The 12,484-nt window shown below is 39.8% G+C and overlaps 1 protein-coding gene across 3 annotated transcripts in view; it reads right to left on the bottom strand.

Moving 5' to 3' along the window:
• Positions 1–12,484, bottom strand: part of Cped1 (cadherin like and PC-esterase domain containing 1) — a 277,882-nt gene that overhangs the window by 191,694 nt on the left and 73,704 nt on the right. For all 3 annotated transcript variants that reach the window (XM_075953492.1, XM_075953493.1, XM_075953495.1), the window contains one exon: positions 6,470–6,545. In XM_075953492.1, coding sequence (XP_075809607.1) covers positions 6,470–6,545 — 76 coding nt within the window. The remainder of the gene's footprint in view (positions 1–6,469; positions 6,546–12,484) is intronic.

Here is a 12,484-nt window from a genome sequence, read left to right as displayed (position 1 = left end):
TGCTATTTTATACCTGTAATTTTGTTACTGTTATGAATGATGATGTAAATACCTATGTTTTCCAATGGTCTTAGTGACCCCGGTGAAAGGGTCATTTAATTGCCAAAGGAGCTGCGACTCTCAGGTTAGGAACTGCTGATCTAGAAGCTCACAGAAAATACAGAGGGAAGTGTCAGGATTTGAGAAAGGCAAACCTTGGAAATATTAGACCTGGGATATTTATTTACTTATTTATTTATTTATTTATTTAGTTAGTTAGTTATTTATTAAGGATTTCTGTCTGTTCCCCGCCACCGCCTCCCATTTCCCTCCCCCTCCCCCAATCAAGTCCCCCTCCCTCATCAGGCCAAAGAGCAATCAGGGTTCCCTGTCCTGTGGGATGTCCAAGGACCACCCACCTCCATCCACGTCTAGTAAGGTGAGCATCCAAACTGCCTAGGCTCCCACAAAGCCAGTACATGCAGTAGGATCAAAAACCCATTGCCATTGTTCTTGAGTTCTCAGTAGTCCTCATTGTCTGCTATGTTCAGTGAGTCCGGTTTTATCCCAGGCTTTTTCAGACCCAGGCCAGCTGGCCTTGGTGAGTTCCCAATAGAACATCCCCATTGTCTCAGTGTGTGGGTGCACCCCTCGTGGTCCTTAGTTCCTTTCTTGTGCTCTCTCTCCTTCTGTTCCTCATTTGGACCTTGGGGTTGTAGTCCGGTGCTCCAATGTGGGTCTCTGTCTCTGTCTCCTTTCATCGCCTGATGAAGGTTAATATTCAGGAGGATGCCTATATGTTTTTCTTTGGGTTCTCCTTCTTATTTAGCTACTCTAGCATCACTAATTATAGGATATATTTTATAAATAAACATTATAAGTCTGTGCTAAAAATAACTCCAATTATGTTATATTAATGGTCTATCTGATACTTGGTAATTAATAATTGGAATTTTATAAAGCTGTATTCTGTTTGGATGTAGCAAATGTATAAAAATGTATTTGTTACAGATTTTCTTTCTCTTTTCCTTTTAAAGAAACTGACATGTTACAGAAAGGCAATAAGGATATGGGACTGTGGGTCCTAAAATGACCCAAGTGTTATCTCTGTGTGGGACACCTTGGTTTCTCTTTAAAAGTTCACACAAAAGCCAGGACTCTGACCTAAGATACAAATTACTTTAAAGAATGAATAACACTCAAAACAAAACAAAAACCTTGGCACACTCCAAGCCAGGGCTCTTTGGATGGTGACGCTGCACTAAAAAGAATAAAAACAACTCACAGCCCTGGAGAACAGTCCTCTTATGTCCATGTTTTTGTAGTTCAAATCTGGGAAAGCAATTTCTTTTAGCAAAAAAAAAAAAAAAAAGCAAACCTCATATAAAAGGCACAAACAACAAGTCGAGCCAACTAAATACTATAAAAATGTTCCCCCCACAAAAGGCAAAGTATTAAATGGCAAGACAAAAATAAATCTTTCGCTAGCTAGGAAACTTTCCATGGGTGTGTGCTCTCCCATGTGAGTCACACGGCTAAGGTCAGGTAGATGCTGGCTGGGGAAGGGACACATTCTGAGAACGCTACATGCTGTCTCCGACTGGACTTCAGCTTCTGGCCAGAACTCTGCTCTTTCGCTTGTCTGGGTCCCAAGTGCATTCACCCACCCGCTTGTCCACCACTCTTCTCAGAATGTTGATATCTATGTGTTTTGAAGACAAAGTGCTAGACTGCACTTCTCTATGGAATTCTGGGATGCTACAACATTACTGGCAACTTCCAAATTCAATATTCATATAAACTAATAAACAGAAACAATGTCATAGACTACTAGTGACCCAGGATTAAAGACTGATTGCGCTTCAGAAAGAGGGCTTTTCATGAATCCCCGAAACTGATGGACACAGTTGTCCATGCCGCTTTTGTATCTCGGCACATTTTTACAGATACATTAACAATTTTCCTTCCAAACTATTTTTCTGAAGATATTTATATAATGGATAATTTTGGAAGACAGAAATGACACCTCTGGGAGCGAGAGAAAGTTTTGTTTTGTGTCTAATCTAGCCCAGGTTGTCCTTAGCTCCTTAAGTACTCAAAGATGACCTGCAACTTCCTGGTCTTCCTGCCTCCACCTCTAGGATTAGAGGCACACACCAACATGCCTGTGTCCATGCAGAGCTGGGCACTGAATCCAAGCTTCACGCATGTAAATGAGGACTCTACCAGCTGAGCTCACTGTTACACACGAACTCTCTATGGATAAAGTTCCTCTCTTGGCATGCGTACCATGGCATTCACAGGTGTCACCCAGCCATGTAAAGAGAACCGATAGAGACCCTGGGGATCGCTCGAGCTCTTGGTGCTGCAAATGCAACTTTCTTTCTTTCTTTCTGACATAGGCATCTCGGATCATCAGACCATATCCCGAAAAGTGTGGCGCATGCATGCCTTGTGAGCTGAGAAGAAGGGCAAATCTCACACCTGCCACAGCTTTTCCCAGAAACATAAAATTTTTGAAAAAAAAAATCAGTCTTAAAAAGAGAAAAAGATTGATTAAGGTGAAACTGCTGCTCAATTTTAAAAAAAAAAAATAGGGATAGTCCAGCCTCCATTTATTAAGTATAAGTATTAGGTATAATATACAGAAAGATTTACTTTTAAATCAAATGTTTTATATATATGCACATATAATACACTTGATTTTTAAAACTAAATTATGAAATAGGCCCAATATCCACATTCATAGATTTGAAAACAAAAGCAGAACCAAAAACATCTATAAAATTGAGTAATTCATATTGCTAACTAGAGGTAAAGCTAAAATCTCTGGTTTCAATGTATTTTAGGCTCTGAATAATACACAGCCTAAAACGACACAGGTTATTTTGGCTTTAAACAAAATATATTATATAGCATTATATTTAATTTTGTTTTTTGATGTTTGCTTTCCCTCTAAAAATAATAGCTGCTAAGTGAGCACTTCTCTATATTGCAAGCGCCATGCTAAATATTTCATATGCATCTTCTGATTTTCACAGTCTTTTCACATTGCACATGTATGTAATATATAGCAACCACTGTCACCTACCACCTTACCAGCCTGTCAATTCCTTGTTCTCTCCAATAAGACAAATCTTTCCCCCCCGACCCCCTGATACAAAAAATATTAATTTTGTCTGTGACCCACTGATATTGACCAGTACTTTGTGTATCCCATAGTGTTGATGCTGTCTTTTGCAGTCCAGTGGGCTCAGCAGTGGATCAATGTTTCATACTCATTCTCTCATTTTCACGATTTTCTTTTGGAGACAGTGTGTAACCAGTCAAGCTGGCTTCAAATTCACCCTCATGCCTCATCTCCTGAGTAAGGGAATAGGGTCATACACTGCTCTCCTCTGCCCATCCCAACCCTTGAATGACCCCATATACTAAGTACAGGGTGTTATGATCCAGTCTGCACTCACTATAAAATACTCAACATTCATAGCAAACCAATTAGTCTCAGTATGTGAATGAGTTTATATTATATTTTGTGTAACCATAGACAAAAGCATCATAAAAGCTACTGTTTATAAAATTTAAAACAGAAAATAGTGCTGTAGGTCCATGGTTTTAAAGCTAGACTCTTCAGAAGATTATCTTCAGCTCAAAAAGATAACATGGTAGGAGATATGATTTCACAAAACTATCTCGCTACTCACAGAGATAAACAGAAAGTGAGAGAGGGGAGAGAGAGAGAGAGAGAGAGAGAGAGAGAGAGAGAGAGAATAAAGGGGTTACATATTTCTAGATTTGGTGATGTTCTTCAGTGTAAAGTCATTTTTGAACTAAAGAAGGCAGAAAATGCTTCCTAATTTTATGGAAGCAAGGAAAAATATAACATATCAGACTTTCTTGAGGAATATGTATGTGTGTGTGTGTGTTTGTGCGTGTGTGTATTTAAAAATATTTCATACCACAAACAGTCATTCACTGCTATGCTGTCCTTCAATTTTCCGTGATACTAAAAGGCTTTTGTTCTGAACAACCATCCTTACATATAAATTACAGTAGGAAAACAACAACAATAGCAACGCCAAAACAAGTTAAAACCTGAAAGCTGTGCTTAAAATGCAGGCATTGGTTATCTTAACTAAAGGAACTCTGATATTTATTAATATTTGGTGGTAGAAATAATTGTTTTACTCAGACCAGAAGAGCATTCTTTTTGTTTATTACTTATTAATTTGAGGATCCATATGTATGTGCAGGGGTGTGTGCATGTGTGTGCACCTATGTATGGAGGACAGAGGCCGGCATCCAGTGGCTTCCACAAGCACTCTTTACCTTATTTTTGAGACACGGTCTCTGATTGAACCTGGGGCTTAGTGAATTGGTAAGACATAGATGTTGGCAATCAAACCCAGGTATGCATGCTTTTTTTTTTTTTGAGATGATGTTTTACTGACTGAGTCTTCTCTACAGACCCACATTATGTTTTTATAAAGTAACAAGCTAATTGGAGGTGTAGCTGTATGGTGGAATGGTTTCTTGGCATGCCAAGGCTCTGGTTCTGTTCCTATCCCTGCATCGAAGACAGGATTGGGAGACATGGAAACTTCTGTCTTAGGCACACACTTAAATCCAAAGCATTTGAGAAGTAGAGGCAGGGGGATCAGAAATTCAAGGATAGTATCTACCACTCAGGGAATCTGAGGCCAGGCTGAGCTATCCAGTCTTCAGCTTAAAACAAACAATCAAGCAAGCAAGCAAATAAATAAGTCGTGACTATGTCGTCAGCTCTGCATAGTTTGCATATAACTGTGCTGAGAAACAACACAAACAGAACAAAATCCACTCACTATTTACCTTAGAACTATGTCTTCAGTTTAAAGAAGAATTACCAATTTGTTTTCATTTTCATCCTTGGTAAGTGGAAAGGAGACTGCCCTCAGTACAGTGAGACATGCCCACAAGTCTGACGTTTGACTGGGAGGCAAAAACCCCACGCAAAAGCCAGATTTCTGACTCTACCAAGGCATAAATTAATAAATACAGAAACAAAGTCATGCAGATCTAAATTTTAATTATGCAGGAAAACATTTCCTAGGGGCACAAACATTAATGGGTTTTAGACAAGAAATGGGAAGTACTCTCACCAATGAGTTCTAAGGTAGGCTATAACTTTATCTGTGAAGACTGATTTCGTCTCTAGAGGCTCAGTTCCCTTCTGACATCTTTTCCACTCATGGCACTGTGGAGGGACTGGAGGTAGTTATCTTTCTCCCAAATTCCTGACACGGTAAAGACAGAACTTCATTGAGTGTCCTGCCTTAAACACAGGGGGAGGATTTCAGAGAAGAAAAAAAAACAAAATTCTGAGAATCGAATCACCGCTCTGGCATGCTTCCTGCTGCTATCATAAAACACCATGGGCAAGAGCAACTCAGGAAGGTTTGTTTCACCACACAGCTTGTAGTCTATTATAAAGGGAATTCAGGCAAGGACTCAAGGCAGGAACTGAAGCAGAGGACACACAGAAGTACTGCTTACTGGCTTACTTTCAATGCTCAGGCTGCATTCTTATGTAAGCTAGAACCAACCAACCCACCCGTGTTGGTACTAGCCAATATTTGTGCGGGCCCCCTCAAAGGTCAAGGGGGGAAAATGTCCCACAGTTTGATGTGGGATTCCCCTCTGTATGCTGTGAATATGATTGGCTAATTAATAAAGAAAACTGGCTTGGCCTGATAGGGTAGAACAGAACTAGGCGGTGAATACTAAGCTGAATGCTGGGAGGAAGAAGGCAGAGTCAGAGAGAAGCCATGTAGCACGGCTGGAGCCAGTTGGAACTTTATTGGGTAAGCTACAGCCACGTGGTGTTACATAGATTACTAGAAATGGGTTAAATTTAAATGTAAGAGCTAGCCGATAAGAAGTTAGAGCTAATAAGCCAAGCAGTGTTTTAAATAATATAATTTCTGTGTGTTTATTTTGGGGCTGAGCAGCCGGGAACCATCAAGTGGCCTCCTTACTACAACAATTTTGCCTACAGGCCAGTCTGACGTAGATAGTTCCTCAGTTGAACTTTCCTCTTCCCAGATGACCCTGATCTGTGTCAAGTTGACAAAGCAAAACAAAAATAACTGCGCAATGACATAATCATGAATCTTTTTAAAAACTCAAGTTATATATAACTAAGAGCTACAACAACAATCATTTTTAAACTAAGGCAGAATAATTTTTAAGATAAACAGATAAGACAAATAGAAACAGACAACTGGCAAGCCAGGTGGAAAAACCAAAAGACTAAAGTACCAACTGTCCTAGTATGAGGTATTACAGGGCCTTCTCATTGGCACAGCCTGGGCATTAGGGAGGACTTGTAATGGTGGAGCTGATAGGAGGGGAAGCTGGGGATGATGCCTTGAGGCCTTGTTATTTGTGACTTATATAGAAGCCTCCAGATGTCAAATGCTCATGCATCAAGAAGAAAACTAACAGTTACCTGGAAATCTTCTGATCATTTCACACAGGCCTTCTTTTCTGCAAAGCTGAGGTTGTATTTCTGGTAATACATTTATCTGCAAAGAATGAAATAGATCCTAGTGAGTTAAGGGTTCACAAATGATGAGATGACGGAGAGAGAAAGAGAGGGAGAGACAGATACAAAGATGCACAGAGAGACACACAGAGACAGACAGACAGACAGACAGACAGACAGACAGCACAAGAGAGCAAACTGTAGCTATCATTCATCTGCTTCTTCCACATTCAACCATAAAAATCTGCAAGTGAGCACTTGAGTCAGGAATGACAAAGTTGCTGATCTGATTACATAAAATATAAATTTGCCCTCAGAAATCTTCAGAATATTTAGGAATAACTTGGGAAAGCTTTTTATTTCAAAGCTATCACGTCTGCTAGAAATACATACTTATGTCAAATATAGTAACATATATTCATAGTTGTACATGGCAAAAATATCACTAAGGGATGAGAAAGCCAAGTAACTGAAGTTCCAGAGGCCACAGTGACTTGTACACTCATATCTTCAGCGCCAAGACTCACACACAGTCTTTACTTCATAGTGAAGGACATTGTTATTGCATCCATTTAAAGAACAGAAACCATTCTATATAACAAGTTTAATTCTCTCCTCTTGTGGCTTTACAGTTTGATCAACTAGTTACATGAACTACATTCCCCCAAACTAAAACCAAATATGGTAAAACCTTGTGAGAGAGAGAAGAGAGAGAGAGAGGGAGGGAGGGAGGGAGGGAGGGAGGGAGGGAGGGAGGGAGGGAGGGAGGGGAGATCTGTTTAAATTAGCTTGGAGATCAGATTTATTCTTGAGGCATTATTGATTACTTTGAAATTAATTCACTGACTCCCAGCAAAGTATTATAGCTTCTTCAACACTTCCTGCTGGCATGACTAGATAAAATTCAACTGTGTTGAACAAAACAGGGAAGGAATGCTAATTCTGCACTTGAGAGAATCCTAACTTTGAGCAGGATTTGCTTGTTTGTTCTCAATTTCTTCACTTGTACAATAAAGCATGTAGAGTCTTGAATATTTAAGTTCCACTTTGATTGATTCTCTAATAAGATGTAGCTTTTTCACTAATGATTCGTTTAGAGTGCTTTGACCCAGGCTGATAAAAACTTCCCTGGCACATGGAATCCTATTAACTTTTTCATTTATTGAGCAGACTCTCTGTTGCCCAAGGAGAACAAGCCCAAGCCCCAGTTCAGGTCCTGTAAGTAGAACAACCCTGGGCCTAGACATGGACAGCATTCCTAAACACTGCGTTCTGTCTCCCCTCTTACATGTGTTTGCTCTAGATGTCTAGGAAAGCTGTCGATGCGGGGCACCTAGAGTTTTAGGGGTGTCTACATTTCTCAAAAATCAAAAGTGGGTAATTTGGAGAGGAAAATTTAGTGGGTAATTTTAGAGTAAGTGTAAGGAAACAGGGACTTTCCTAAAGCCCTGGTTCACCAGTTTAGATTTCTTCAGACAAACTGCAGGGATAGGCAGAGGACAGTAAAAGCATGGGGAAGCTATAGCAGAGATTACTGCTAATACATGAAGTATCTAAGGGTGCCCAAAGCTTCAAAGGGGGATAAAATGGAGCTAGTTTAATCGCTCAATTGCTAATGCCTTAATAGAAATTTTAGTGAAGGAACACTTACAGAAGCAGCATTGAAGACCATGGACTAGTGCAGGTACTAGCCCTCTAAGGGACTCAGAACCCATAAGGGGCTATAGTGGAACGTACAGCTCTGGCTCCACCTTCCTCTCCTACCCAATCATGATGCCTACAGCACTGGTTCTACCTTCTTCTCCTGCCAAATCAGGAAGCATTGGAAGCCTCCCAATTCAAAGGATTTGCAACTGAACAAGTGGCCCTGAGAAGTTATGGAGATACTGTCAAGGAAGAGGATGCTAGCACAGATTTCAGACAGAGAGGAGTGCTGTGTCTTCTCAGACTGTGTCATTACACAAAGTGCTAGACAGAATGACATCATGAAAAGATTACACTTCCCAACGGCAAGGGAAGCCAAGGCAAGTACCGCTCTAGACTTCTAGCTTCTATTTTCCTATCCCTTACCTAATGACTCTCTGTCACTCTTCCCTCCAGGGTGTGACTTCAGCATTCACACACAGCCAAACATAATTGTGGTGGTATATGACTGTGGTGACATGTGTCACCAAAAATGTCATCTTCCCTTCAGCTCTGAAAGTGAACACAAAACTGGGAAGTGAAACAGGCCAACTCAGCAAAAGAAGTGAACCATCTGAGTATCATGGAGCAGACAGTCACTGCAAATCAATTATGCCACATATTTGACTGTTGAAGCTAGCAATGTCTCTCATAGTCTGACGAATTTTGTTTTAATGTATATTGCAAAGTACAGAAGATTTGCATCATTATCAAGCGGAATATTGATATTGTCAAAGGAGTTTTGTCTGGATTAGCTAACTTATGTAAGTTTCTCTGGCATGACATTGCAACATCTATTTTAATAACATTTACTTTCAATTGTATTTTTATGTGTATATGTGTTCATGTGTGGGCAGGTACCTGTGGGGGGAACAATGAACATACATATGTTTGTCCATGTATGCAGGTGGTAGAGTTAACTTGACTATCATCTTTGGGAATGCCATTTACCTTCATTGACACAAGGTATCTCCTTGGCCAGTAGCTCACTGATTAGGCTAAATTGGCTGGCCAGTGAGCCCAGTGCTGACATTACAAAGGTATGCCACTATATCAGCCATTTATATGTGGGAGCTAGGAGTCAAGTTGGTTCTCCTACTTGTCACTTAAGTGCTCTGCTGAGAAATATTCCTCAGTCACTTAACCTTTATTTTTAAAAAGAGCAGTTTTGGGTTCTTTACAAAACTGAGCAGAAGTCATAGAGAATTCTCATTTACTTCAGTGGTCTCACACGTACGTGTCTTCCATTAATGTCAACGTCACAAAGTAGATATTACATTTTCCATAGTCAATATTCTCTTAACAGTCAAAGTAATCTTTAATAACACTCTTGCTTTCAGGCATGTGTGTGTGTGTCCACATAACTTGTATGTGTGTCTGTATGTATGCATATTAATATGAGTGAGCACATGTGTCTACATCTTATAAGAGGTTAAATATCCTCTATACATATATTTTTGTATATATGATTATGTATGGATACATATATTGTGAGAGAGGTAAAGATAGAGAAACTGCTGTTTTTCTTTCCTTAGCATAAAACTCCATTTGCAGAATTAGAAAGCATATATAAAATGGTAGTAACATTCGCTGCTAGAATAGTTCTTAAAGCTATGATGTGTGGGATTCCCCTCTGTATGCTATGAATATGTTTCATTGCCATTGGTTAATAAAGAAGCTACTTTTGGCCAATGGCTTAACAGAATATAGCCAGGCTGGAAGAGATTTATAGAGAGAGTAGGTGGAGTCAAAGTGAAGCCATGTAGCCACTGCAGGAGACAGACACCGGATCCAGACTGAACTTTACTGGTAGGCCACAACCATTTGGAAATACAAAGATGAATAGAAATGGGTCAATATAAGATATAACAGGTAGCTAGAAATATGCATAAGTTAATTGGCCAACCAGTGTTGCAATTCATATAGTTTCGGTGTGGTTATTTTGGGACTGGGCAGCTGGAAAACAAAAGAGCAGCCTCCATCTACAAAGATGCAATTAGGAAGACAGAAATACACATCTTTTTTTTCTTTTTTTTAATTTATTTATTTATTAAGGATTTCTGCCTCCTCCCCGCCACAGCCTCCCATTTCCCTCCCCCTCCCCCGATCAAGTCACCCTCCCTCATCTGCTCAAAGAGCAATCAGGGTTCCCTGACCTGTGGGAAGCCCGGGACCGCCCACCTCTATCCAGGTCTCCTAAGGTGAGCATCCAAACTGCCTAGGCTCCCCCGAAGCCAGTACGTGCAGTAGGATCAAGAACCCACTGCGATTGTTCTTGAGTTCTCAGTATTTCTCATTGTCCTCTATGTTCAGCTAGTCCGGATTTATCCCATGCTTTTTCAGACCCAGGCCAGCTGGCCTTGGTGAGTTCCCGATAGAACATCCCCATTGTCTCAGTGTGTGGGTGCACCCCTTGCAGTCCTGAGTTCCTTGCTCGTGCTCCGTCTCCTTCTGCTCCTGATTTGGACCTTGAGATTTCTGTCCCGTGCTCCTCTGTCTCTGTCTCCTTTCATCGCCTGATGAAGGTTAATATTCATGAGGATGTCTATGTGTTTGTCTTTGGGTTCACCTTCTTACTTAGCTTCTCTAGGAACATGCATTATAAGCCCAATGTCCTTTATTTATGGCTAGAAACCAAATATGAGTGAGTACATCCCATGTTCCTCTTTTTGGGTTTGGCTTACCTCACTCAGGATAGTGTTTTCTATTTCCATCCATTTGTATGCAAAATTCAAGATTTCAATTGCCAAACACACCTCCATAAACTTATTTCATAATAAATGTATCTAAATTGTTTCTATTGCAAATTATCAGGAGCAAAAGTGAAAGTCAAGTCTGTAGAGTGACTCAATAGATAACCAGAGGTCAGATTCCAGCACCCATGTTGCGACCTTCCTGTAATCTCAGCACTGGGGAGGCAGAGACAAGATACCTAGAGCAAGATGGCTAAATACACTATCTGGAATTCGAGAACCCTGGGCTTAGATAGCAACCTTCCACAATACACAAAGCAGAGAGTAATCAAAAGAGCCACCAAGCATCAACTTGAGGTCTCCATAGGCATGCACAGACACATATAGATACACATGTGTTCACGAATGTTAGCATTCATACAAGCACACATACACAGATGTGCATGTATGCACACATACACATACCAACAGCAACAGAAAAAAAAATAATAGTCTAACTTCTTTTGAGGCATTTTTCATTCAAAAAAGCAAAACCATTATAGGAATCTTGAGTATTTGGAAGGTTTATAAATTTAAAAAAATAAAATCCTTGCAAAAACATTAACTAATTAAAGAGGATGAATTTTAACTAGAAATATTTAAAATGAATAGGAAATTGATGGGAAATTTTTTCTGGTCTTTCTAAAATGAATCTAACATGAACACCACACCGGAGCTTACAGAATATGCTGTCTGGTCATTTCAGCTCTATAGATGACCATGTGTTTTATCTTTCAGGATTGATACCTTCTCCCAAGGCTGTTCAAGGTCATCAACAAGGAAAATACTTAATGTCAGAAAATTAGGAAACCCAGATATTCAAAGAAAGAAAAGTCTTTTCTTCTGTCTTCCAAACATAGTAATCATTCCATCGAATTTTCAAGGAAATGCTCTGCATGCTTTGCAGGAAGAGCCATGTCAGACGTTCTCTGTTCTCCAAATACTGAAGTCAGCATCTGGGTTTAGTGGCTGCTAATCCCACAAACATTCAAAGCTGGGAACGAATCCCTTTGCTTCTGAAACACTAGCACCCATCGACTTGAGACGGAAGGACTCCAGTTAGTGAAGGCACAGTTACCTCATACAGTAGGCCTCCCTTTGGAAATCACAAGTATAAACTGACTTTTAATCTATGTCACTATTCTCCTAGACATTCATTCATTCATTCATTCATTCATTCATTCATTCATTCTCTGTTACAAACCTTATGATTATTTTCACCAATAACTGATTGCAAAGTTTTAATTCATAATCTGATCTGGTACCCTTGTTCCTGCCAAAATGATTGACAATTCTGCAACAATCCCAACAAATGTGAAATGAATTCTGCTTTAAATATGTTATATACACACAGAAGTCACAACTCATAAGGTTTCAATTTACTTATTTTTACCAAGTGGAGCTATCTACATGTATCATTGAGAATTCACCTATTAAGAATACTCCCTGGGCTAGGCTGTCAGGACACTGCCTGAATACCTGATTTTACAGTTTCTCTGATTGAAAAAACAGGTATTTGATGTCAGACTTCCTGGGTGTTAATCCTATTATTTCTTTTATTAAT

This window comes from Microtus pennsylvanicus, chromosome 19, assembly GCF_037038515.1.
Source record: "Microtus pennsylvanicus isolate mMicPen1 chromosome 19, mMicPen1.hap1, whole genome shotgun sequence".
NCBI classification, from domain to species: domain Eukaryota; kingdom Metazoa; phylum Chordata; class Mammalia; order Rodentia; family Cricetidae; genus Microtus; species Microtus pennsylvanicus.
This window is presented reverse-complemented; position numbering and strand designations above follow the sequence as displayed.